General features: G+C 49.6%; 1 protein-coding gene across 5 annotated transcripts in view; it reads left to right on the top strand.

Annotated features, from left to right (window-relative positions):
• The first annotated feature begins 9,659 nt into the window (after positions 1 to 9,659).
• Positions 9,660 to 27,659, top strand: part of CSMD2 (CUB and Sushi multiple domains 2) — a 600,037-nt gene continuing 582,037 nt past the window's right edge. For all 5 annotated transcript variants that reach the window (XM_073233614.1, XM_073233613.1, XM_037010709.2 and 2 more), the window contains exon 1: positions 9,660 to 9,994. In XM_073233614.1, coding sequence (XP_073089715.1) covers positions 9,811 to 9,994 — 184 coding nt within the window. In that variant the 5' untranslated portion in view covers positions 9,660 to 9,810. The remainder of the gene's footprint in view (positions 9,995 to 27,659) is intronic.

The following is a 27,659-nucleotide window of genomic DNA, read 5'->3' as shown; positions in this document are numbered from 1 at the left end:
GGAAGGGCACCATTTGGCTCCGAACACCTGGTCTCCTCATCCTTAAAATGGGATGATAATAAAGAATGACTGCTTCTTAGCATTGCTGTATATGTTTTATTACTAAGTAATTACTTAACACATGGACAGTCCTTAGAAGGACACTTGGCACATAAAAGACACATCAAAATGCTCTCTGTTAGTTTCCTTGTTGATAACATTGCAATGTGTGCCCCTGGAGTTTCTGAATAACAGCTTTTGTGCTGTGTGTAGGGAGGGAGAACTTGAGATGTCCTGGGGAAATCACCCTGTGATGGAAGAATAGACTCAGACCATTAATCAAACCTTTATAGGTTTTGTTCATTTCTGAGCAGCTACCATATGCCAAGACTGTGCAAGGCGCAGGGCTAGAAGATGAGTAAAACCTCTAGCTTACAGATTACAGGCTAGTGAAGGGGGCAGAGCATTCCATAAGTGCCTGGTACACAGCAGGGATGGGGAAAACTGAGCTTATTCCAACCAATCTCAGCTCAACATGCAGTTACGTTCCTCCAGCATATATGTATGTATGTGTCCAGCACGTGAAATGGTGTCCATGATCTCGAATGCTTCATTTCAGGCTCTAAAATAAGACAGGGACCAGGCTGTCTTCTTCACTATTCTGTCTTCAACACCTTGAACAGTGGGTTCAATTTGTTTGGACAAGTTCTTAAGTCACCCATTACTACCCCTATGACCCTAGGAAGGTTGTTTAACCTCTTCATACCTCTGTTTGCTTCTCTGTGAAATAAGGATAGAGTTGTTTTGTGACAACTGAGATTGATCCCTGTACAATGCTTGGGATAGTTAGTATGGCATATGCTACATGCCCAGCGAATGTTAGCATTATGTAGGATTCTGGGATTCTTCCTTTTCTAATTGGAACCAGGAGAGTCTCAGAATGAGGCAACTCTCCCAACCTGCTCTCCAGCTAAAGCCTCTGTTCACCTGGCCATCATCACAGACATAAATAGCCAGGAGGCAGGACTCAGAAAGGGGTGCATGGCCTGTGCTCTTTTAAGATCTTCATGGACCCTAAGCCACCTTATACTTGTAGGCCCTATTCCCCATCTAACATAGTCACCCATCTGTCCCCATAAATATAACTTTTTGGCTATAAAAGAAAATTGAAAAAAAATTTTTTTCCATTTTGCCTTTGAAAATTTTTGGCCATGAGTGATTTATTTAATTTATGATTAGCTATGATTTCTCACCAATCTTGGTGCCTACCTGGGAAATCTAGCATAGTGAGAAAACTCCAACATAGAAATTGTTATCAAATGTAATGAAATTTTTATGACTACTGCATTCAACAGTTAATGAAGTTGACATAATGTTGTGCTTTATATTTAATTAAATATTTACTGATTAAAATATTGCAGTTTTCTTCTCTGTATGGTGGAGCTAATAAAAACACTTTTAGGCCTCAAACTTTTTTGTAAGCCCCTAAGAAACCATAGAGATGCCCCATTACTATGCCAATGATATCCAATGGACTGAAATGCCCAGAGGTGGGCCCATGCATAGGGAGATGCCAGGTAAATTTCTTAAGGGGCCAAGCATCAGAACTGGAGGACGAGGAGGGTGTAGGTATGTGACACCACAGTGGGCCTCCCCTGGATGTTGTCCCAGCAAATGAACCTGGCCACAGAGCGGCCAGTCACTTCCAGGACTCTGAAAAGGACACCGAGGTGTGTAGAAGCAAAGCTGTGACTCTGTGGCTTCTCTTTCCCGGCATCCCCGGCGTCACCATCAGCACTCCTGCCATTTCCCAGGGGATTCCATTCCTTATTATTGCCTCTAGTCCTTGCCCACATGTAAGGAGATTGCTAAGAGCTTGGGTGGTGGCAGCTGACACACTTGAATTTGAATTCCCGCTGTGCTACTTACTAAAGGGTGACTTTGCACATGCTTAACTTCTCTGGCATTTCATTATCTGCAGAGTGGTAAAAACAATAGGTTCAGAGTGGAAGAGCTTTAAACAGGGAATTGCACATAAAGTTCTCAGCACAGTGCCTGGCGCAGGGTGTTCCCACAATAAAAGATATCACTTATTGTTATTACTAGTTATTAATGTGAACATCGTAGCTCTGAGATCGGCATTTAAAATTAGGGGAAAGGAAGCCTGTGGGTTGTGGAGGAAAAGGATATGACTTGGCAGTGATGACTCAGTATGGTGGCAACAAAATCAGAATGTGGTTGGCCTTCTGCTTCCTGCTTTGGCCTTTCTGTCAGACCCCTGTCATGACAGGTGCCCCAGGAATTCCCGGAGAGGTTCAGTGGAATCCCTCTCAGCCAGAAGCTTGGTGTTCTGCTCTTTCTTCCATACCTTCCACGTCAGGACACTGGTCACCAATATACATTCATGTAAGATTTATACTAGCTGACTGCTGAGATGATTTGAGGCAGCTCTTGGATTACAAAGTAAAAATTACAGCATCGAAGAATAACACAAGAACTGACTCCATTTAAAGAAAGAAAGCAGAAAGAGTTGCTATTTTCAGGTACCTGAATTGGTCAGAATGCAAAGAAGTAATGAGGTAATAAAACTGGGTAACCCTATTTGTCAGAGAAAGCAAAAATGGAAACATGTTGGAAGGCAGAATTTTTATTTTCTGACAGCAGAAAATACACATCTTCATCTGCAGAGACAAAATGTTTCCTGGAAATAACCCCAAGCATGAATTTATCATGAGTCCTTGTATAAAGGACACTGAGTGACATAGTGGGCAATATATTCAATTCTGTTTTCATAAAGATAGAAATGCCATTAAGTTGGTCAGTTTCTCACATCAGGGTTCTCTGATGACAGAAAGCAAGCATAACATTAAATCATAACTTAGAGGAAAACATTTTTTTAAAGAACTCGGATAATGAAGTCTTGGAGAGACACCTTTGGGTCCATTCCACAAACATTACTGAGCACCTGTTCATGCATGCATGCATCCATCCAGCAAAGCTCTACTGAAAGCCCACCATGTACCAGGCACTCGGAATGGCACTGGTGAAGATTGCTTGTAAGAGCTGACACCTGGACAGAGTTTTGGAGGACAAATAAGAAAACACCAGACACAGAAGGAGTAGAAAAACATTCCAGGCAGAGGGAGCAGCATGTACAAGGACCCAGTGGGAAGGGAGAGAAAAAGCACACTCATTTCGGGAGTGCAAGGGCCTCATTGGGGTGGCTGGAGCTTAAGAGGTGGGGAGCGGGGAGACAGGAGGCTAGGGAGCAGGCAGGGGTAGGTAACAGAGACTCTTGTATGGAGGGTCTAGCAGGGAGTTTGGATTTCACTCTGCAGGCCATGGGGAAACATCGTGGGAAGGTAGGGGAGCTGTGAAATCAGGTGAGTGTTAAAAGTTAACTGGCGGTGAAGAAGAAGATCCATTGACTAGGGAACAAGCAGAGGTGAGGCGCTCACATGTGGCTGCTGTAAGAAGCCCAGAAGAAGGACAATGGGGTCTTAGCTAGGATCTGGGAGATGTTACGAATGCAGAATTTAGAGGACTCAGGAACCGCCTGGATGTCGGGGCTGAGAGAGAGTGCAGCCCAGGATGATTTTCCAGGTTTCTGGCTCAGGACTGGGTGGACATGGAGACTGCTTCCTGAGATGAGGGATGAAGCAGAGATGACTTGTGGTGATGGTTTGGAAGTGGGTAAGTTCGGTTGTGAGCAGACTGGGCAGAGGGTCCTGTAGGACATCCAAGAGGAGAGAATACCAGACACACTACAGGTCCTAAGGACTCAGGAGACCTTCAGGGGAAGGTTTTTGCCACAGGGAACTCCCAGTCCACTGGTGGGTGGGAGGAGGACCAGATGAGAAAGCCGGCAATCACAGAGATTGGAGAGTCGCAGAACAGTATGTACAGTATAGTAGGCATGCTGTATACCATCTAACAGCATATAAGGAGTGTGTAGTGCCTTCCTCCCACAGGCGTATCCCGGGCTGCTGTGGGCACTGCAGATTCTTCATGCTGTGTCTACCCTCCTGCACCTGCCCACCACTTCCTTTGGAGAAAGTCCCATTTTTCACCTGCCTCTCTCCCCAGGCTGAGCTAGGAGCCCTTCTCATTTCCATCATATCCTGTATTTTTCTTGGAGTAATTAATCAGATTTTACTGTTTAACTCTCTTCTCAACAAAAGATCAACCTCCGGCGGGCAGGAGCTGCTGGGAATGTCATCTTTTTCTTTTTATCTGCATCCTCAGCACCAGCAGGGAACCTGGCATGCAGATCAATGCTTTGTGGCATGAACAAATGAATGAAAAAGTGAGGAGTAAGTGAATGACTCACAGGATACTATAGAAAAAAGCATTGGTAGCTGCTGTAACACCCCAATACTTCAGGGGCTTCATTCTGTTAAAGGTCTGTCCCTGGTTGGTTTCTTCCTCACAGTGATTTGGGATTCAAGCTTCCATCTTGTGGCATGGCCATCCTCTAGGAGCCCACATGCTCTATAGCACGCCAGCAGATGGAGTAAGGATGACAGGATTTTATGGGATAAGCCTCGAAGTGACACACACCACTTCTGCTTACCTATTCTTTTAACTAGAACTTTGTCCATGACTTCACCCACTACAAAGGGGACTAAAAAATGTACTTCTGTCTGGGCAATCACTTCTCAGTGACACTTCAGCAATATTGACATTTTTGGCCAAATAATTCTTTGGGCTGAAGGAAAGCTTCCCTGCACACAGTAGGATGTTGTGACAGCATCCTTGGCGTTTATCTGCTGGGTGTCAGTACCACCCTGCGGTTGTGACAACCTAAAATGTCTGCAGACATCGCCAAATGTCCCCTGGGAGGCAAAATCGCCTCTGGTTAAAAGCCACTGTTTTATATTAGGGAAGGGGAAGCATACATTTTTGATGTCCAGCTACCTGTCCACACTGCAAAGACATCTGACCCAGTAAGGGGTATGTGTGTGTGTGCAAGGGGGGCAGGCAGGGAAGGTGGTTAGGAAAGGCTACCTGAGAGCAGTGACGCTGAGAAGAATGATCTTTAGGAATCATTTACTCTACACAGTGAGAGAGGGAATGGTATTACAGTCAGAGGAAACAGCATGAGTAAAGGCACTAAGGTATGGTAGCACAGCTGATTGGAAGAACTTCAAGTAGAGATGATAGCCTGGAATAGCCCCTCTCCTGTGGATCATGGCCTCTGACAAGCAGAGGAAAAATTTGACCTCTTTTGCCACTGATGTGAACTTTATTCCTTTCCTTGCTTCACAAATGGAGAATTTCTTGCAATAAATCTCAGAATCGGTGGCCCCAGCATTTGACAACACTGGAGGAATGGTCCGGACTATGGACCCTTCTCCGTACTGGCTATGGAGGCCCAAGGCCCCACTGCAGTTCGTTCTTTTCTTTCAAAATCTCTTCTGTTATCTTTCCTTGGGAATCAGATCATTACTGTCTCTACCGTGATGGCCTCCCTCTTGGGAAATGCCAGCTTCTGTCTGATCATGCTCATGATTTAAAATCCTTACCCTCCACTCAGACCCCAGGCTCTTCCTCCGAGCCCTCACCTCTGCTCTGCAGGCTTTCTCTATAGTCCTGCTTGCCCCTCAGCCTCTATTTCCACCCTCACTGCTAGAGCCTCAAATTTGCTCTTTCTTGGACTCAGAAGGCTCTTTTTTAATTTTCATCTTGAGTCAGAAAGAAAATTTCAGGGCATCACTTTCAGTCTACAGCCTCTACTTGAATCAGGCCAAGTTCTCCAGAGCATCAGGCCTTGTTTTCTCTCTAAAATGAACTCTGATTTTATCTGGATATTAAGCTTATCTCAGCGAGTCACTATACCTCATTGGGCTTTTTTGCAGTGTAATATTGTGAAGAGGCCCTTACTCGTGCCTACCTATTGCTCCTGAGGAGAATGGAAGGGGCAGTGGGGAGCCAGGCCTGAGAGCCACTCACTCAGGCTAGATGGGGCAGGGCTGTACTATCTCTTGGACTCCTGCCTCTTTCTTGCCCTGCGGTTGTCCCACGGCCCCATGTCTGCCTTTGCTCACATCACGTCCAACTTAGACTATTCCAGTAACTTCCCAAGTGATTTTCCTTTGCTCCTTCCCTTCCTATCTATTACCCACAGAGAAGTCAGGGTACATGCCAGGCCATGCCAGTTGACATTTAATTCCTAGAAATTCAAATCTACCTGTCTGGTATTGAGCTGTCCACCTTTCCAGAGCATCTCCACTTGAGCAGCCATGCTATACACAGCCCTAACAGAGATCTCTCCAAATATACATATTCTGTTATGCATTTGCTCGTTTTCCTCTATCCACCTGAAAAGTCTTCCCTACCTGTTATGGGCTGAACTGTGTTCCTCCGAAATTTGTATATTGAAGTCCTAACCCCCAGTACCTCAGAATGTGACTACATTTGAAGGCAGGGGTTTAAAGAGGTAATCGGGTTAAATCAGAGTAGGGTGGGCCCTAATCCAGTATGACTGGAGTCCTTGCAAGAAGAGGAGATTTAGACACAGATGTACAGAAGGGAGACAATAAAGACCATAGGGTGAAGATGACATTAATGTCAAGAGAGAGGACTCAGAAGGAGCCAACCCTGGCCACACCTTGATCTTGAACTTCTAACCTCTAGAACTATGAGACATTACGTGTCTGTTGTTGAAGACACACAGTGTATAGTATTTTGTTATGACAGCAGCCCTAGCAAACTAATATACCTCCTATTTTTCACTGCTTGAGACCAAACTCTGAACTCCCCACCATCCTCTATGAGACCCTGCATGGTCTGGTTCCTGCCCCATCCCCTCCCTCATCTCCTGGTGTCACCTCTTGCTCACCTTGATCCAGCCCCACCCTCTTCCAGGTCCCCTTCCCTTTCACAGGGCCTTGCCCATGCTCTCTGTACCAAGGCCTTTTCTCAACTGCATGGCTATCTTGCTTAATTTTAGGTCCCACCTTCAAAGGTCACCACCTCAGAGAGGCTCTCCCAGACCACCTATTGTATGCTTCCCCCATCTGTATTCTTTCTCATAACTCCAAGACCTTTTCTTTTATAGCATCCTTAATTAATGACTTTATATAAATTTATTGTGTTTATTGCCTGCCTTCATCAAGCCAGGGACTGTTCACTTGGGTGTATGTTCATTATCTACCACAATGTCTGGTGTGTAACGATGCTCAATCAGTATTTGTTGAGTAAATCTTCACCTTGTCAAGTCTCTATCCAGGCCTCAGGATCCAGCTAATATCCTACTTCCCTCCTTAAATCAGCCATTCCATCCCCCAGTCCAAGAAAAGCTCACTGTCTTGATGTGCCTCCATAACATGCCCCTTCTGTACCACTGCCTGACTGTATGGGGTGTGTGTGGGTTTCCATCCTCCCCAGATGGACCACACACTGCATCTCAGCACTGCCCATAGCACAGGCTGGCCCAGGGCCTAGAGCCCAGGAGGGCTCAGTAACTGTATGTGGACCCAGATAAGTCAGAGAGAGGGACGGATGGTGGATGAAATGAGTAAATGGGCTATTTACAGGGATAAAAAGGGTGCCCCTGCCCTCCATAGCCCCTATAGAGCCTGGCAAACGTTCCTTTTGCCAGGAAGGGTTTGGGGGTAAACCTCAGCTTCAGGTTGCAGTCACAGAGCAAAGTACTGGGGCTGAGAAGAGGATGGGGAAGTCTGATAGCTTGGAGCCCCAGAATTGCAGAGCAGTGCAGACTCTCTTTTTGTGGGCTCCAGGGAAGGGCTGAGCATCTCTGCCAGCCCCTGTCACTGCAGAACCAGTCAGCAGGAGAGGGGAAAGGTCCAAGCTTAGGAGTCGAGTCCACCCCAGGGAAAGCCTCTCCTCAGCTCCCCTCCCCCTGCCAAGGCCACCACCCACTATTTGCACAGCCAGTCCCCCCCTTCTCTCCAGGGCTGGTGGAAGGCCTAGGGCAGTCGTGGCCGGCTGAGCCCTTTTGGGGGCTGGGCTTGGACAATGAGAAGTGAAAAGCCCCCTCCCGGCTGCCGTGGGGACATAAAGCAGGCCTTTCACTGTGGAGTTCTGGCTGCTTCATTTGGTTCTTGGCACCCAGAGAGGCAGCATCGGGAGGGGCGAGAAAGCAAGCGTGTTGGGGGTGGGGATGGGGCCAATGATTCTGAGGAAGCTCGCCAGTCCAGGGCCACCAGGCTGGCCCCCAGATGTGGGATGAGCTCATGCAGGGAGACCAGAACAACCTGGAGTGGGGGACAAAGGCAGGCATCAAGGAGATCATGGCTTTGGGGAGCAAGTTTTTCTTGGGGAGCAAGGACAACCAACCACAGCACTGGGCCTGCCTGCCAGCTTCCCCACCCGAGGTCTGGCAGCCCCACAGCTCTTTCCATGCTTTTTCCGGGACATTCCCAGGCTCCGCCGACTGCAGGACACTGTCCCTGGTCTTAACAGATATCAGAGCTCCGGCTTGGCCAAACCCCCTAAGCCCCCAGGGCAGCCTCTCCCGGGTGCCTCTGGCAAAGTGGGACGAGATGCTCAATGGGCAAATATCTTTCCGCGGGGCGCGCCAGCTGCCCACCCCCCTGCCCCCTGCCACTGTCCCCCCAAGTTCTCCTTGCTCCTTCCGGACGCCTCTGGCCTCCCTGCCACACATCTCTTCCCTCTTGCAGAGAGTTTGGCCGTAGACTGCGAAGGAGCCATCGCGTCTGCCTGAGGAGCCTAAGGGAGACCAGACAGAGGCAGCGACCGAATAGGGGTGGGGGGTCGGGTAGGTTCCGACGCTGAGTCCCTGGGGCCTGGCAGCAACGCAGACAGGGGACGGAGGGGGGAGGAGGATGGAAGCGGTTCACGGCACTGGGAGAAATTCACCCTGTTTGGGGCCATGTCTGGGAGGGGGAGGTCCGGTTATTTTGAAGATAAATTGTACAATAACTCTTGCAGGGTCTTCCTACCCAATCTCTCCTGCACCCCCTTAAACCTTCCACCCCCAACCCTCCAGCTCCCAGCGTCCACAGGTACTCTTTCCTCCATCCTGAGATTTTGTCTTAGGGCAGGGGTAGGACAGTACAGGGCCAGATGACCCCCCATCCTTCATTCTTAACACTGGGTCTACACAGACACCCTTCGCCTCGGACGGCAGGAGGTTATTGCGAATGGGGCTTCTAAGCATCGCGCCTGGCTCTAGGTTCCAAGTTTAAAGCCACCACCCAAGATTTGGTCGTGAGAGCCTTGACTTGGGGAACCGCGTCCTTCTTTGGTTACCTCTTCCCCGACAGTATTCCAGTTTCCAAACGTGGAAGAGGCGTGTGTGTGTGCCTATGTGAGTGCGTGTCTGCCTGTACCACCGTGTGTTCGTGCGCGCGTGTGTGTGTGTATGGAGGGTGGATTAACGCATGATCTTATAAATGGAAACGAGAGGACTGAACTTAAAAGAAACTGGTCAATTGTAAAACAAACAAGAATAAACAACCCTTTAGCTTTAATTTGTGGTTTATCTGGAGGTGGAGGTGGCGCTGAAGAACCCCCACACCCCAATATTTTTTCCTTTGCTGCGCCTCCACCCGCAGCATTTGGAGCGGCGGAGAAGCTGCTCCGGAGTGATTAATCCGGGGATAATTCACCCCCCTCCCCACCCCCTGGCGCGAACCCCGCGAAGCGGGATTGGAGCGAGTCATTTCCGAGAGCGCAGCGCGCCTCTCCCCGGCCGGGCGGACACTTGGTTCATTCCAGCCGCAGAAGCTCGGGCTCCCGCGTACCGGGATTTTTTTCCGAGCAGAAAAAAGCTCCAGAGCTCTCCTGACCTCCTTTCTCCTAGGCGGCGAGCGGAGCCTCTCCCTCGGCGCTGCCGGCTGCGCCATGCCGCGCTCGCGGGCACAGGAGCAGGGGCGCTGCGGCTGCCCCGCGGGGAGGGCTCGCGGTGAAGCCGGGAATTCGGCGCTCGTGCCTGGCGCTGGGAGCCGCTGGGGCCTCCCTCCGCCAACGCCGCCGCCGCTGCTGTGGCTGCTGGGCTGGGGGCTGCTCAGCGCCTCGGCCGCCGCGGGTAAGTCCGGCCGCGCCCCACCCGAGCTCATCCATCCCCGACCCGGTCCCTGTCCCTTCCCCCGTCCTCCCCCTTAACCTTCCACCCTCCCAGTCGCCCACCCTCCTGCTCGTGCTCGCCTCAGTCTGCCCCCATCCTCCCCCCACCTCAACCGTGCCCTCACCTCCATCCCTTAATACCCTCAACCCCAGCCGCAACTTGGCCAGATCTAGCGGGTATGGGGGTTTGGGATACAGGCATCCCCGCCCGGGGTTTCGGGGCTCCCGGACCGTGGCTTCAGTTTTTCCAGCCTCCCAGCCCCCAAGGTACCAGGCTTTTCCCCGATAAACTTTCCTGGAGCTTCCCCCGCCCCCTATTCTGGTTGGCACACCCGTCCGGGGCGCTGGGGAGAAATGGCGCGCCCCCTCCCCACTTCCGCGTCTGCAAGGTCTGCCCTTCCCTGCCCCCGCCCATTTCCTCGCGACTGAAGCCCGCGCCCCCGCTGGAGCAGCCCGGAGACTGCGGCCGCCACCCCTCCCCAAGTGCCCCCCTCCTGCTCTCTGGGCTAGGAGGCGGGTCAGGTGGGCGCGCGCCCAGGGCGGGGGTCCCGCGTTCGCTTTGCAGGAAGGCTCGGGTGTGGGGGCTAGAGGATGCTGAGAGACTGGAAGGCGGGGGTGGGGGTTGGGTCCGGGGGCGGCGGAGGGAGTGTCGTCGCCAGGCTCCGCGCCGCCACATTCCCCTCGGTTCCCACTCCGCGCCAAAGTGCCCTTTCCCGCGCCCTGCTGCAGCCGAGCGCCGGGGCTGCGGCAGCAGCCGCGCGGACGGCGGGATCTGCTACCGGCGTCCGAGTCGGGGAGAGGGACAGACCTGGAGGGTTCGGCGAATCCCGAACTTCGCAGGTGTCTGGTTGCAGTTTACAGACTGAGGAAGGCTCGCGGACCTTCGAGAGAACCTAGTCCCCGACGGGGAGCATTCGTCTCGTGCCCTCCCACTTTATCCACCCCTCTGAGGCTCAGCTCTAGCCACAGCCTAGGAAGTTCCGTGTGCTGAGGTGGAGACGGGTCGCACGGGCGATGCCTGGGGCCGCATTTTCAGTTAGCCTGGAGGCTCACACCCACTGGGGGAGAAAACCCGAAACACCCTCTGCCCAGGCCTGGACTGAGTACACCTCAGGCCTGCAGCCGTGTTGCTTTCTTTTTTTTTTTTCTTCTCTAAACCACCGATTGAGCCTCTACAGGCTTGGTTTCGGCTTCTCCAGCACCTCAGGGCTTCTTTCTTGTAAGTGCGCCTCTTCGCTGGCGCGCTCTCTGGCCCGCTCTGGGATCCAGCATCCCGTGAGCCCGTTCCCGCAGACCGTGTCGCCAGCTCCTTAGTCGGGAATGTTAGGGAGGGCGAACCGAGCCAGCCCCAGCTCACCCATCCCTTCTTGCCCGGACTTCCTTAGGTCTTCCTGAGAGTCATAGCCACCGACACCCAGAGAGGGGCGCCCGCGGTGCGCGCGCCCTGGAGCTCCGGCCTCGAGCACTCCCACACCCACTGGGTGGCTGCGCTGGTCGCCCAGACTTGCCACATGGGAGGTGAAGGAACCTCAGTAACCGGCTGTCGGGCCTTTGGACGTTTGCTCAGGTGTGGCCCCTGCTGTGCTGTGGGGAGATTCCCCAACTGTTTTTTGGCCAGATTTGTCCCCACCCCCTGGGTATGTCATGCCGCTGGGGAAGGAAAAAGGCCGACTCACCCGAGTTTGCTGCCGTTTAGCGGGGCTGGAATCCTGCCTTGCAGAGAGCCACTGGCCTGCTGCTCTTCAGTCAGGAGAGAAGTTGGGGTGGTGGTGGCACAAGATCTGGCAGAGGGGTACTGCTCTCTGGCAGGGCCGCTCTGGCTTCCAGAGCGACCAGTGCATTTCTTTATAAGCCTTTCCCACGTTTGGATCTGCTGTTTGGCCTTGCAAGCAGCGGAGATTTGGAAATGGATTTGGTGACAGATGATCGCAGATTTGGCACATTAGAGGGGGAAGCACATTCATTTTCAGTTATCTTCACACGGTTAGCTTTAAAAGATGCTCAGGACTGAAAGTCTCCTTTCTTGGCCCGGTAATGGCTGGATAAAATGAATATAAGGATTGGAAAGGGAGGGAGCCTGGTCAGCCACCTTTGCCTTCGAAGTGTGCCCTGCCTCATACTCCCCCCCCCAACGCCCCTAGCCTCCTCAGAGGCCTCCCATCAGTTACCTCCTCTCTTTACTATGGATCAGACACTGTCCTTTATGTTTCCCTTGGCCTATAAACAGCTTTATCTTCAACATAATACAGGCTAACCAAATTTCTTGGACCAGTTGACCTTTTAGCTACTATCCCTTCTCTCTTTTTCTTTGACATGTCAGCTCCCTTCAAAGGAGCCTCCAGTTTTCTCTGCTACCATTCATTCCCTGCACTCTGTCCCCAGGACTGGAACTCTCCAGGAAGGCTCACCAATGACCACCCTAACTGACAAATCCATTATACTTACTCTGTTGATCTTCCTTTACTGCTTGTGACTTTGAACACTTTGGAATACTCTTGCTAAAGTTTCTCATCTTTGGGCTTCTGGGACACTATGCTTTGCTGTGTTCTATTATCTTTTGGCTGTTCCCTCTCAGTCTTTCATGGCAACACTTATCCCCTCGTAAGTATGGATTCTGCAGCGCTCTCTGTTCCTGTGCTTTCCCTCAGGATTCCCTGTGCAGGTTGGTGGTACGTGCAGCCTCCCAGTTGCCCAGCCTAGAGACCTTAGCATCATCCTCAACTCCTTCCTTATCAGGAGGCCATGAGGCTGTCAGTTTCACACCCTCAGTTGTTCTGGAATCTAGCTACTTTTGTCCAGATTCAGAGGCCCTGAGCACTGAAAAGGTGTAATGCCTTCCATCCCCTAATAAGTAATTCAGAATAAAACCAGTATTAAACTATAAGGAATTCTAAGAAAGTTCTGATTTTCCCCATGTTTCCACTTTGTTGCTTTAAAAAAAGCAAACCCACTTCTTTGCTTTAAAAAAACCAAATAACAAATTTAAAATTGTCCCTGCTTTGCTTGCTTCCTAAGTGCTTATTTTCAGAGGTCTCTTGTTGTCTGGAGCCCTGACCATACCCAGCGTTTGATGACAATACTAATTAAATTGTATTCAAAGTATTTATTTCTTTGCCTCATGTGTTGAACAGTGAGCTTCCTGAAGGCAGGGATAGTGCTTTACTTCTCTTCCTATCCCCGGCACCCAGCTCAGGAACTGGCATTAGAAATGGTGCCTGGTAGATGGTTGCTAAATCAGAGGATGATTTTTAATTTTTTTCCCCCTTGGACAGTTTTCTAGGGACTGATAAGGCTAAATCAAGAGTTTTAGGGATCAAGGAAGCCTGAGATGACAAAGACACCTGGTCCCAGTTGCTTTTCCCCCATAACTAAGTGTCACAGATTGGCAACATGAGCCCTTAATTTACAGTTTCCCCCACTTCCCAAAGGAAGGGCATTTAATTGTTTAGTCAACAATGTATGGATTCGAATTTTCCATTTGCAGTTGAGCTGTGGGTTTATGGTTTAAAAAAAAGTAAGTTGACTAGAACACCCCATATTGACTATATCTTGGGCTGGTGAGTGTGTGGCTTTGTTGAAGGTGAGGCTAGAATCATGTGCAAGGATACTGGAGAACCAGATGGGACAATGCAAGGTTTGGGTTTGTCCAGAAGAGTCCAGCAAGTGGCGTGGGCAGCATCACGTTGACTCGTGTCTGATCTACTTCTATTTGCGCATCACTGTCACAATAGCATTAGGGGAATCCAGTTGCTCAACAGAGCCAGGTGTTCCTTCTTGACCTTCAGACCTCTTGTAAGGCTCAGGGTTCCCCACCTGCAAAGGGACAAGTCATTCCTGCAATGTGGGAAGAATTAGAAATCAGAGGTTAGAGGAATCAGGCTCAGCACATACCCACCTCATCAAATGTGCCCATTAAGTGGGGCAGAAACAGGTGCACTGAGACCAAGGACCCAGCCAGGAGGTCTGTGTGCCCTCTCCATTTCCTCTCCCACCCACTGTACTCAGAAAGCCGTCTGGGTACCCAAGGGAACACTAATAGCAAATGTTCACTGAGTCCCCACCATGTGCTGGCACTGTCCCCAGCACTTGTACATATTCACCCTCATGGCATCCCGGTGCATTTGGCAATATTATATCCCTGTTTTATGCACAAAGAAATAGGATCAGAGAGAACACACAACTTATCCACATAATAAGGCAACAGCCGAGACAGGGTTTAAACCTAGTTTGCCTGACTCCAAATCCCTTACTCATACCACACTGTTCTCTTAACTTCTGAGGAGGGCCAGCTGGTGCTGCACCCCCAGAATCCTTCTCCCCTGCTGCTTGCCCTTGCCACTGGCTGTCCCCTTCGTAATACTGTGCTGCTTTTGGCTCTTGAGGCCTGAGGCTCAAACTTCCAACCACTCAAGCAGCAGTTCATCCAGCTCCCTCACCGCTCCTGGGGTCAGGGGCAACCACAAAGTCATCCTTGGTTTCCTTCTAGTCCCAGACACCCAGGTTGACTGAACTCTGTGCTGTGGGCTCCCACAACTCCCTCAGTTCCTGTGGTGAAACTCATCAGGACATACTGGAATGTCTTATTTGATGAGGTGATGTCTGTGTTTATTCCCTAAAGACAGAATTGTAGCTCAGATCACAGCACCTACCAGACACTCAATAAACACCTGTTGAGAGGATCACAGGCAGGGTCTCTGGAAGCCAAGTCTCCTTTCCCCTCAGGCTGCCCTTTTGGACATTCCCAAAGCACCAGGTTGGAGGTGTGGGAAGAGGTGAAGGGGTGTCCCCAAGTGGAAGGCAGCCCAGGCTCTTCTGCATACTAATAATGATGGCTCGTCTTTATTAAGTGCTGGTTTAATGTCTTACAGACATTAATGTTCAATTCTCACAGCAATCCAGGCACTAGAATATTGTATGGGAAGAGAATGAGCTCAGAAATTAAGCAATTTGGCCAAGGTTTTAGAGCAGATAGGTAAAGGAGGCAAGACTGAAACTCAGGGCTACCTGACTCCAGGGCTCAACCTCTGAATTCATGGAAAGCATTTGTCATAGTGCTGGAGCCATCAGCATTCAGTATATGTTAGATGCTATGACTGCTGCTTTCTGCACCAGCTTCTCAGAATACAAGAGAAACAGGGTAACATGATGCCACTAAGGTACCATTATATACATCAGCAAAAGTCTTTGTATTTTGCTGCTCCCCCTGAAGGCACACCTCTTAGAACGTGACCAACTCACCCAACCCATCAACCCATGTGGCCACTTCTCTTCCTAGGGGGATGGAGGGGGAGGACCCTCTAGTTTCCCTTGGGGATGGAGAATGCCACTGACATTGGGATATAGCCTCCCAACCCTCCTCTCTGCCTGCTGCAGAGGTTTTCCAGGACAATAGGAACATCTGGGTGAACTCACAAGTGGAGTCCTCTGCCTCACAGAGGCATTGTCTCAGGATGCACTGGCTTTGAATAGAACTTGACTCTCCATTGGATCTCCAGAACGCATAGGGTAGGCTGTGCAATGTGGAAGTTTCTCAACTTGAAAATGATGGTGTGGTTCTTAGATCTTTTTCTTGGCTCTTATAAGTCAAGAGAAATAAAGAAAACTCATATTTATTTTCTTTATGGACTCTTGAGAGTTCAACCCCCTGGATTGGACTATCTTTAAAGATGAGATTCTGTATCTTCTCTTCTCCCACTCAAATACACACTTAGCTCTTAAATCTTTGGGGGAGGGTGAGAACCTCTGGCTTTCTCATGTAGTTTCATATAACATGAAGAATGGCAGTGTCTCTGTATACAATGACAAATGTGAACTTGAGCCAAGCAGGAAATGTAAATGGAATATGATGGGGTGCAATTGGAGAAATAGGGTAATTTAACATAGACTGAGATCAAGTAGGAAGGAGTGAGTTGGGGTGGGATCAAGAGTGGATTGGGATGCATTGGGATGCATTGGGATGGGATGTATTGGGATGGATGATAGAATAGAATACAATAGGATTGAGTGAAATATGGTGGTTTGGGGTGGAATTGAGAGGGTGGACAATAGAGTGTTTAGGGGATTGACTGGGATAGGATTGTGTGGGTAGGGAAGAAATGAGTTAGAATGGATTGGGATGGGAGGAGGTAGGATGGGATGGTAGAGTTCAGGTGGACTGGGACAACTGGGGTATGGTGGAGGTGAACGGATCATGGTGGGATGGGGTGAGACAGTATGAGTTAGGATATGTTGGGGTGCTTTGGCTTTGGTGAATTGGGAATGGGACCCTGGGAGATGTGGTGGGATTATGTAGCCAATTGAGTGGGCACTCTGGGGAAATGGGAAATGAGGGAAGGCACCAGAAACAACTTAATCTGCTTTGCATTATTGTAGCATTTTCCTCTTCTCCCTGGAACAGTTTCTAAGTTGCTTGAACTGTGAATTTCCAACAGATAGAAAGTCCCCCCGTCAGCCCTCGCTTCCACACTGGCACAGGTCCTGACACGATGCAGGCTCCACTGTCCTGCTGTCAAGGATCATTCTTCAGGCACAGACTGGGGATCCTGTGGCACCATCACCATGAACCCTCTCAGACAAATAAGCCAGGAGCACTAGTGCAGCCTGTGTCAAGCCCAGCATGTCTGTGCTGGAGCTAGCGGGGTGGCTGTGCCCACAGAAAGCCAAGTCCTAGATGGTGTAGGGGTTTGCCTCTGTGGCCCTCCTCTTTTGGGGAGTCTACCCACTGGAAATTGCCTTTTCCTTTCTACCTATTTGTTTCTTTATTGCCAGAAAATCTTAAATGGAATTGATCTCTAAGAGGATGTCAGTCCTATCCTTGAAGGTCATCATTATAAAGAACTCTTGTGATGCTAGAAATAATGTATGGATAGTTAAATTACTGAAAGCATCAAGATAACTTAGAAATTTATTTGAGAATTTCCTATATGGTCTAGAGCAGAAAATACAGCTCATATTCTGGCACAAATAGCCTCCCTCCCTGCTAATGTCTAATTTATACTCAATTAAGTGCAATTATAATCCAGAAACCTCAAAAAAAAAATGATGTGTCCATCTTTTACATTTTCAAATAGGAAATAGAGTAAACTCCATTATTAAGTGGCTACATCTATGTTTTGGATGAAAGTAAGTGAGTGTGATGATTGTAGCTTTAAAGGGAGAAAGTGGAGACTTTGAAATTTAGCCCATTTGAGATACAAGTGTATTATCAGAGAATACACAGGCATTTTGTGTGGAGTGATTGATGGCCTTTTCTGGGATGAGCAAGTGTGGTATTGTTGACTCGGGCCTCGGGAGCTTTGTCTGTGGGTTGCTGCCTGGCTTTCCACCCCAGCCTGGATCTCACTGGGACCACCTACTGACCCTCTTTGTTTCCTCCATCATCATTTCAGGGGTGGGGATCAGGTATGGAGAAAGGCCCAGAGATTGGGTGAAGGTTGGGCAAAGTTTGGGCTTCTGGCACACTGCTTGGTGCAGAGGACGTAGTGAAAATTTAACAATTTACTTTCCTTCTGTGTGAAAATGTTCCTAGCATGAAAACAGCCACCTCAAGAATGGCATGCCCTCCTCCCACGGACCTGTGCGGCCCTGCCCTCCTGGCTCTTGTCATTTGTGTAGCCCCAGAAGGGTTGACCCGCAGCAGCTCCATGGCTGGGAGGAAGACTTTCTGATATATTTGATATATGTCTTGAAATTCAGCTTAAGAGTCAGGAAACTAGTCTTCCAGCCTAGGTTGTATCACTACGATGTATGTGACTATGAGGGAGTAATTTCATCTTCCTGGGCCTCCATTTCCTTATCTTAAAATGGGGATGATGTTACTCACTACGTCTATGTAATGCTGGGCTTGAAAGCTCTTTAATCCACAAAATGGAAAGGATCCAGAGATATTAGAGTAGGTTGCTCATCAAAGCCCCATCCAATGGGAGATCCTGCCCAGTGGCCAGGCTGGCTTGGCTTTCCACGGACGTGGAGCTCACTACTTCTGCAGGCAGCTTTGCCTGGCTGTGCTTTAAGGTGCAGGGTAGTGAGTGAAGGCAGGTAGCCTTGCTGAGCGTCCTGGTTCTGATCCATTTTTACCCCTGATCTATTTTATCCATTTTATGGCCTGATGGCTACTCCTGAGAACTTGAAATGGAGGACACACCCAAATCCCATTTCTGCCCATCAGACATCTGTCACTGCTTCCTCCCAACACCACCACCTACCCTGGGCAGTGTCACTGTGAGCTCAGTCTGGGAGAGGTGACTGCTCAGGCTTCACTCTGACTGCACATCAACCTAGGGGACAAGACCAGCACTGATGCCTTTGAACTCTAGCAAGATGAAATTCTCTGTGTTCAGGAAACCACTGGAACTCAGGTCTACTGTGATGTTTTGTTCTAAGAAACATGGAAAGGGGGCAGTCTTACAAGGTTAGTTACCCTGAGTCATGTGGAAGACACAGTTTTTTCTTCCTTTTTTGAGCCCAGGTGCATAACATTGAGTTGATTCTGCCCTCAGACCATAACACTTTATGATCATGTGTCTATGCAAGGCTCTTCTCTTGCTTCATTTGAAATTTTTTCCTCCTTTTATCCCTAATCCCAAGGCATTGTTGCCTTCTTCCAGCAGTAATGTATTCCTCTGATACAGTTGATATTTGTCTTGAAATATGCATGGATCCTAATAAAGTAGGGTTGTTTTTTGTGTGTATATGTATTCTTAATTTACATAAATGACAGTGAACTATACATTTCATCCAGTTTTTTACTTTATTTACTCAACCTTGCATTTAAAAGAGCTAGCCCTGCTCCTTGTGTATTTCCAGTCCCTGGTTTCTAACAGCTGTATTGCATTATGAGTTGTGCATCTCTGACATTCTGTGTACCCATTCGCTGGGCATAGACCCCTGGCTTGTCTGTATCTCCTCCCAGCCACACATAAAGTTCTGAAGAACATCCTTGTCCATGCTCTCTTGGGAACCTGTGTGAGAATAACTCTGGGCCTTACATAGGAAGACTGGGATCCTTGAGTTAATATGTTAATTACCAGTGTTCTGCCATAATATTTACCAGAAAAGTTGAGCCAAGACACATTTCCACCAAGTGGTCAAGAGTTTCTGTCTCCTCCTATTATCACCCACACTTAATATTATCCATCTTTCTAATTTTCACCATTCTGGTGAGTTTAAAGTGTCATCTCATTGTCTGAATTTGCATTTCTCTGATTAGTAGTAAGTTTGAATATGTCTCTTATGTACTTGTTAGCAGTTTGAGCTTCTCTTTTTGTGAATTGCCTGTTCATATTCTTTGCCTGTTTTTAAATTGGACTTCCAGTCTCAATTTAGAAATTTTTTTTGGATTTGCAAAGTACCTTTTATATTACAGATATTGCCCTTTGTCAGTTTTAGAGGATGCAAGTTAACTTGTCCCAATCTTCCTTCTATTTTGTTTATGGTGCCTTTCTTTGGAAAGAGATGCTTCATTTTCATGTAGTCTGATCCCTCAATGTTTTGCAAAAGACAGAAGTTGAGACATATGGGGGTATTGATGAGCTAGGGGCAGGGCAGGTTCCCAGGTCCACCTGGGTCTACTCTCTTGCAGGGCTTGCTCCCTGTATGGAAGGTTTTGGGGAGTTACAGAGACTTCTTGCCCATATGGGGCTCCTAAATCCTACAGGAGGTCTGTGTTTTGGCTCAAGGCCCTGTGTTATCTGTTAAAGTACAAATTAATTTCTAGATGGGTGCCACTCTTAGAGAACGTGAAGGATTACTCAGTCCTTCAGCATGGCATTGATTATGGATCTGTGCTGTGCCTGAGCTCTCAGATATACTGGGGACATAAATAAGTTTCATAGACAAGGGTACATAAGAGAGGCAACTACACCCACATTCATAGCAGCATTATTCATAATATCCAGAAGATGAAAGCAACCCAAGTGTCCATTGATGGATGAATGTGTGTATATATAGGCATAGACCTACCATGGAATATTATTGAACCTTAAAAAGAAAGGAAATGCTACATTTTACAACATGGATGAACTTCAAAGACATTATGCTGAGTGAAATACACCAGTCACAGAAGGACAAATGTTGTATGATTCCAGTTATATGAGTTACCTGGAGTAGACCAATACAGAGACAGAAAGTAGAATGGGGGTTTCCAGGGCCTGGGGGAGAGGGGGTGGATGTACCTGTTATTGTTTCATGGGTACAGTTTTAGTTTTGCTAGATGGAAGAGTTCTGGAGATGGGTGGCGGGGATGGTAGCACAATAGTGTGGATGTACCTAATGCCACTGAACTGTACCCTTAACAATGGTTAACATGATAAATTTTATGTTCTGTATATTTTGCCACAGTTAGGAAAAAAAGGGGGTAGTTATCCTGATCTAGGGGTCAGAGAAGGTTCCTAGAGCAAGTGATGTTTCAGCAGAAACTTGGAGGATAGATAGCAAAGAGCACGTCAAGAGGACAGGAGGGCAGTATTCCAGCAGTGGAAAGGGTCTGCATAGCCTCCTGGTTGAGTGGAAGGAAGGCAAGGTCAAGGTCTGGAAGAAGTTCAGTGTGACATGAAGGTCTCTAACAGAACAAGGGTGATAATTCTGGAGGGCGGGGAGCAAGGCTGTGGCCCGAGTGGGTGGGTGGGCTGGCGCAGCTCTCTGAAGGACTGAGGTCATGGTGAGGGCTGGGTATGGGCCCGGGCACCCCCGGGGAAGGCAATCTTGGTGTGGGACTTGGAGCCCCAGGAGGGGTTGGCAAGGAGGGAGTGAGGGAATCCTTTTCCTTGAGTTTCTTCTCCCCTGTTCCCACCTTCCCAGAGAGTCAGCCTCTGATGGGACTGTCAGACGTCCATGAAACCCAGGCCATAAGTTGTGGATGTCAGTCACAGTTCTGCTAATCCTGCTTCAGTGAGAACATCATGCGACTTTCATCAGAAAGAAAATAAAAATAGGAAATCTACCTACTCAGGAATGACGCAGAAGAGCATCTCAGATGCCATGGGGTGGGGAGACTTGTTCTGTTCTACGGTGTCCCCATCCTGTGTGCCCTCAACATGCTGGTCTCTCTGTCTGTCTCCTTCCCCGCTTCCTTCCCTGCTTGTCCCTCTCCCCATTCCTTTCCTGCTACCTCCTCTTCCCCAGTCCTGTTGCTTCCCTGACCACAGGGCTCTCCTGCGGCATTATGGAATCATCCTCCTCCCCACCCCTGGACTTACCCCCAATTTCAGCCTCTTCCTGCCCTTTGACCTTGTTGTCTCCACCCCCACCTCACCTAGGATCTGCCCTCTCTATGGGCTCTCATTTAGCCATGCTTCAGCTGAGCAGCGTTGTGCAATAGGAGGGTGTTTAAGGCCTCTGGCAGCTCCCATCTGCTTAGGACCAGTAGGCTGGATCATTTGAACATTCAGTGAGTCCCGGGGGCAGTGGTCCCAGCTGGGGGTCACGGATAGAAATACCATTTCAAACCAGGCACCATCTCCCAAGGACAGTTATAAGCTCGCAAAGGTCCAGGGAACTCTAAGATAATAGAGGAAGGGTGTGGCTGGCAGGGGAGGCTTTACCCAGAGGTGCAAGCAGGCTGTCCAAGAGTGTGCAGGCCTCTGTTGGGGGTAAGAGGCCCTAGACAAAAGTTTAAAGCGGCAAGCTGCTTTTGGGGTTGTCAAGGTTGCATCCCCATCCCACCCAACACGTGCACAGATCAGCACCATTATCTTAGTTGTGGAAGCTGGAAGCTGTCCTTTATGGAACTCTGGGCCTGCGCTGAGCGTCATGCATTCCTCTCCTTAAACCTTCCTACACGCTAAGGAGCATGTGCCTAAGAAATCAGTTATTTTGTGGTTGAGGTAACTGAGATTTAAGAAGATTAAGTTACTTGCCCAAGACCACACAGGGAGCGGGAGAGAGAGGCTGAATGTAAACCTAGTCTGATTCTAGGGCCCATAGTCTTAACAGTTGCTGTACTCAGGTTTCCCAGTTACAAATGTAGGTTCCCAGGCCCTCCCCAATCTGTTGAATCTGAGTATCTAGGAGCAGGGTGTGCCATCTGCATCTCTAATTAATAAGTTCCTGTTATTATTATTATTTTTATGCACATTAAGTCCGTCTGGGAACCTTTTGGGTACACAGATCTGAGGGTGGAGCTCTAAGGAGCTCACCTTGTTCTGACCGCGGTCTTGGCAGCATCCAAGAATGAACAGAGGGAGGGCTTTCTGCTCCCTCCACCCACTCCTATATCTCAGCCCCACGTGGTGGAGCCCAGGACCTGTTTCCAGAGGCTGCAGCACTCCAGAGGTGACCAGATGTATGCACTTGAGATTAGGTACCCCCCAGAACAGATACGGGAAGCACGCTAGCCCTGCAGGCAGGTGTTAGCATTTCTAAACTGCTTAACACTTAACAAAGGTCTGCTGGTAAGGGCTGGCTTGACAGCTTGGAGCTCCTGAATCACTAAGTCCTTCCAGCAGCCCCTATTTGTTAGATGAGAAATCAGGGTGCTCAGGGGAGTCTTATCCTCAACTTCTTCCATGTACTAACTCTCTTTATTCTAGATTTAATACTTGCTGAAGAGCAGACACAAAGCGCTAAAATGCCATTTTCCTCAGGACTGTTGGTGGGAGGTAGCTGCATTTTAGGACAGGCACTGAAGGCAGGTTAAGGCAGGGTCAGCCAGGTGGGGTCAGGGCAGCCGGGAGCTCCTGTGGGTGGGGCCAAGCAAGGAGTCCAGGTTCCAGCCCCTGCATTTTCTTAGCCGGAACCGGAAGCAGCCCCCAGGAGAGGGGCCCTAGCCCAGGGGAGGGACATTTAGAGTCTGTAGTCCCTGTGAGGAGCCAGGGACTCAGTAGGGAAACCAAAGCAAAAGACCAGTTATGCAAATGATGCTAAGGCAGGAAGTAGAGACACTAGGAGGCCCAGGGATGGCATTTATTCATTCATTCATTCATTCAGCCAAACATTTATTGGGTTGCAGAAAGTGAAGTAGGGACTATAAGTGAGTGCCCTGGAGGAGAAGATTTTGGTGATGAGATGAATATGAGAAACACTAGGCCCTTGGTTTCTAATGCCCAGTCCAAGGGCCTGCCTGGAAACTTCTCAGAGATGCAGCCTCTTAGGCTGCACCTGTTGAATCAGAATCTGCATTTTAGCAAGATCCCAGGTGATTCCTGTGCCTGAGAGAGTCTAAGAAGCACTAGGGGATGCATGTTTTGAGCACAGATTTTGGAGTCAGGTCAACCCAGGGCAGATCCTGGCTTGAGTTCACTCTGGACTTCAGCTGCAACATTAGTAAAATGAGGTAAGATGCCTGACTTCACAGTTGTGCATGTAAGGATCCATGTGTGCAAAGTGCCTGGCTCTGAGCATACAGCTCTCCTGCCCCCTTTTCTACATAAGTCAGTGCCCCATTGACAAGGCCTTGAGGCCCTCTACTTACCCCTGTGTCCCTAACACCTAAGACTGTGCCTGGAGTGTGGTAGATGCTCACTTTGCATTTGTTGAGTGAATGAATGCTCATCAAGTGGTTGTCGGGTCAAACTGGACACCCTGGAAGCTGCTTTCTGGAGCAGCAGAGACCCAGTGAACCTTGCCTGTTGCTGTACCGGATTATGGCAGATTTCCCAATGGGAAGAATTGCTGAGAGGCTGAGGCAAGGGGGCGGTCGAAATTTTTGATACAGAGGAAAGAGCTGCTCTGTGTCAGCCTATGTTTCAGGAAGATGTTCTTGTTGCTGGAATCTTTGAATTGAGAGCTATTGTTAAAGTATTTTGAGAGGTGTTAGGCATGAGCACTTTAGTGAAAAAGTATCTGGTCAGTCTGGAGAGATGAGGGTCAGGTAGGGTGATAAAGGGTAGATTTGTGAGTATCTGGACCCACCCAATGTGCACAGGCCTCAGACTTTGAACCCAGAAGTTAATCTGACCCCACTTTGCTCCTCTCTGTCCTCTTCATCCAGCCCCTCCTAGCTTCTCCTACTCAGCTCAATCCCTGGTGTACCCTGGCCCCGGTTCTGTGCCACTCTAACCACAGGCTCCGTCTTGGAACCATTCTCATCTCTGGGCAGCCTCAGCCACTCACCCTCCTGAATGACCTTGTTTCCTGCATCACCGGAAGGTAGGCACTAAAGGAGACAGAGCATGGACCTTGCTTCTGAATTTGGGTAGAGGGGCGCTGAGGATGCTGTGCCCATAGTCCCCTTTTCCCAAACCCCACCACCCCTTGTTTCCTTCCCTTTTTTAGCCCCTAAACACACTGTGCTTTCATCCTAAAACACACTAAGTAACACCCTTTCCTTGCCTCTGCACCCCCTTTTGGCTGTCACCCCGTCTGTCTCCTTCCCCTCCCAGCCATGCTTCCTAGTAGGCCGTCTGCCAGCTCATTTCTCAGCGCCTGTCACCTGGCTGGCTCCCTCCCATGCCGCAGGAAGGGCTCCAGCCCAGGGCGCCACAGGACTTCCTATTTCCCAATCTAAGCATCTCTCTTGGCTTCTAGACCTTTCTCGATCTGACCACAGCCTGCCTCTTGACCTTCCATCTGTCCTTCTCCCTCTCCAGCATCTGGCCCTGCTCATTAGTCCCTCCCACTTAAAGCTGGCTTTCATATTGGTGCCCCCATGTCTTTGGCCTTAGCCCTCCTCTTTTTTTATTCTCCATTTCATTCCATCGTGTGGCTTTTAGGACACTCTCCAAATGCTGATAATCTCCATGTCCTCCGCTTAGGTCTCCAGTGAAGACCTTGCCCCTGAACTGATGCACACACACCACCCAGATGGTCTGTGGCCCCACACTGAGCATGCCACAAACTAAATTCTTCCTTTCCATTGTCACCTATATCATGTCCCCACCGCCATCCATCTTCCCATCCCAAGCTCTTCTATGTCCCCCCTTCCTGAGCTGCCTCACTAGCCTTTCATCTAACCAAGCTGGAAGTCTGGGACTCATCCTAGAATTCCATTCCCTCTCACTGGTCAGATCTTGCAGACTGTACCTCCCAAACAGCTTGCAGGCCTTCCCACATCCTGCTCGTGCTGCCCTGGCCCAGGCCTCGCCCTTTACTCCAGGGCATGTGGGACCCAGCGCTCTGGCGATAGCAATGGCAACACTGTGATTTCCCACCTCCAGTCTTACCATTTTCCAGTTGGTGGTGCAGGTGTGGGTCAGAGAGACACAGGGGAGTGGCTTTACTCTCTGGGATGGGAGGGAAGGACAAGACAAGGATAAGGGAAGGGCAAAGACCCAGAAGCTCTTAGGATAAAACTGAGCTTTGGAAGGGGTTTCAGCTGATACCTGCTAACACCTGTCCCTAACACCCTCTCCCTTCTGGGGTTCTGATTGGTGGGGGTGTAAGGACAAAGAATGCTGCTTGAATGGAAGGGAAAGTACTGATTCATTTATTAATAGCGGGGCGTGTGTCTGATACCCATCAAGCCACAGGTCTTTTGGCACATCATAGTGGGGAACATGGCTCAGGCCTGAGCCCCGTGGGGCTTTCCACCTCCCACCGTGAGTATAAATCGTGGGAACTGAGCACTCAGGAGCATCTGCAGAATTAGGGCTGGGGTGGGGTCTGCAGAGCACACTCGGGGTCCCCTTTTCCAACCACCTCTTGGCATGAGAATAATGGCTTGCTCTACCCACCCCACGAGTTCTAGGTAGGATGGGGCATCTGGTGCACACGCTTTGCCTTTCAGTGCTGTGATCCTGCCCATGGGTAAAACATGGCTCAGTGAATGGTAAGGAAGGATGGGGCAGGTGGCAAAACTGCCCTCTGAGCCGTCCCTCGCATGGGGTTAGGGAGGTTGCCATGCTCTGGGTGCAGACTGCCATGGCAGGCAGGGGGCGGCAAGCCCCCCAAGGGTCTCTCCCTCCCTCAACAGCCCAACTTTGTTATGGCCGTGTCCTCCTGTTCCCTGAGTTCCTCCCAGGAAACCTATATTTCAAAGCACTCTTTCTACCAGACTGCGTTTATTAAGAGGCGCGTGGATCCTTTTCCCCATTTTTATTCCTAAAAGTCCTATGTAACTGCCAAATGTTTTCGGATCTGTTGGCGCTGCTCAATTCTCTCCCCAAATCCCTCCCACCCCACAACAATGAGAGGGGGACTCTGCCAGGGGGCCCAACACAACGCGTTCACTGGACTTGCCTGCTTCCTCCCGATTTGCCCCAGACTGGAAGGGCAAAGCCACCCCAGCGTGTGGAAGCACGTAGGCAGCCACTTCTTTCTACCTTTCGGCCCTTCTGCTCCAGAGCCCCAGCCCCCTTCCTCCTTCTTGGGGCCTTGGCCGTTCTTTATCCCCCAGGTACTGTCTGAGGTGAGGCTGTAAGATGTTCACTTTCCTAATGGGGTGGTTCTGATATTTGGCCCTGGGAAAAGGCATTTTCCTGGAACTCATTCTTCTTCCCCGGGTCTAAGGCTGAGACTACCTCCATTCGTTCCTCCAGAGGCACTTCACTTCACTGCAGTTTCCCCTTTCAAAGTGACAGAAAGCCCTGCCAAGGGGCCAAAGTTTTCTCATGCAGTAAACAAAGGGTTGGGGAAACCAACATCCCTTAATTGTCAAGCTTGTGGAGTCCCCGGAGGGCCATGGCTTTGTCCCACCCATCAGAATGGACAAAGGGCCATGTGACCTCACTGACCAGGAGTCGTTCCAGCCTGGAGCAGACACTTGGCATTTATTTGGTCTTGTGCATTTTGATCGTGGATAAAGGCAGTTTCTGTAAGGCTCTTTGAAATATTGAAATAGCTCACAAATTCGCATTACTGCCTTGGAAGACCCATAGGGTAGCGAACACTGATCTTATCCAGTCCCTCTTCTGCATCCTCCCCACCATGCCTTTCTTCCCCGCTCAAGTTTGGAACCAACTGAGTGAGAAACACAAGAGGAGTCCATGGAGAGGCCAGTGTCAGCTTCATTACTGAGAAAACTGATTGGAGAAGGTGGCTTTGGATATGTGGCCAAATTGGCTTGGTAACACATCATTCTTGAATGGGAGAGACTTAGCCATCCATTCACAGGCACGAGGGGATAACCTTGGGCCTCCCTCACAGGGGCCAAGCCCACTGGACAGGAGGTGCCAGGCTGGGGTGGGGTGGGGCTGAGCCGAATGTGCCAAGTTCTTCCCCCAAACTCATTCTTTAGACAAGTCACATCCTCCCTAACCCCCCAGCATGAGGAGAGAGTGAGGGGTCAGAGACTGGGAACACGTGTGCCTGCAAGACTGTGCCCTCTGGGGCATGCAATGGGAGCTCTCCCCCTCTGTGGAGACAGGAGTGGGGCACAGTGCTCCCCTACACGGCTGCAGTGGATCTGGGCCTTGGCAGGTTGGCATCACCTGCAGTTGAGGGTGTCTGGGGCAGCCGTGACCTGCCCCACCCCCTCAGGGTGGAATGGTGGGAGCCCCAGGCACCTTAGGTGCAGCTGTGTATGCAAGCCAGCCTGGAAGGTTTCTCAGATCCTTTTCCCAGACTGCGAGGAGGTGTTGACTAAGATGTTGATCATCTGGCCGCTTATCTCTGTGACATATTTAAATAGGAAAATAAATTGTCCATTTTTCTTTTCCCTTCATTATCCCCTGGAAGAGTAAATGGAGAATGTGCTTCATCCTGGTGAATTGTTAGGAAGTGGGACTGCTGTTTAAAATGCATCCGCCCTGGAG

Source organism: Manis javanica, chromosome 4 (genome assembly GCF_040802235.1).
Source record: "Manis javanica isolate MJ-LG chromosome 4, MJ_LKY, whole genome shotgun sequence".
Lineage (NCBI taxonomy): Eukaryota > Metazoa > Chordata > Mammalia > Pholidota > Manidae > Manis > Manis javanica.
Note: the sequence above shows the minus strand (reverse complement) of the source record. Positions and strands in the feature narration are given on the sequence as shown.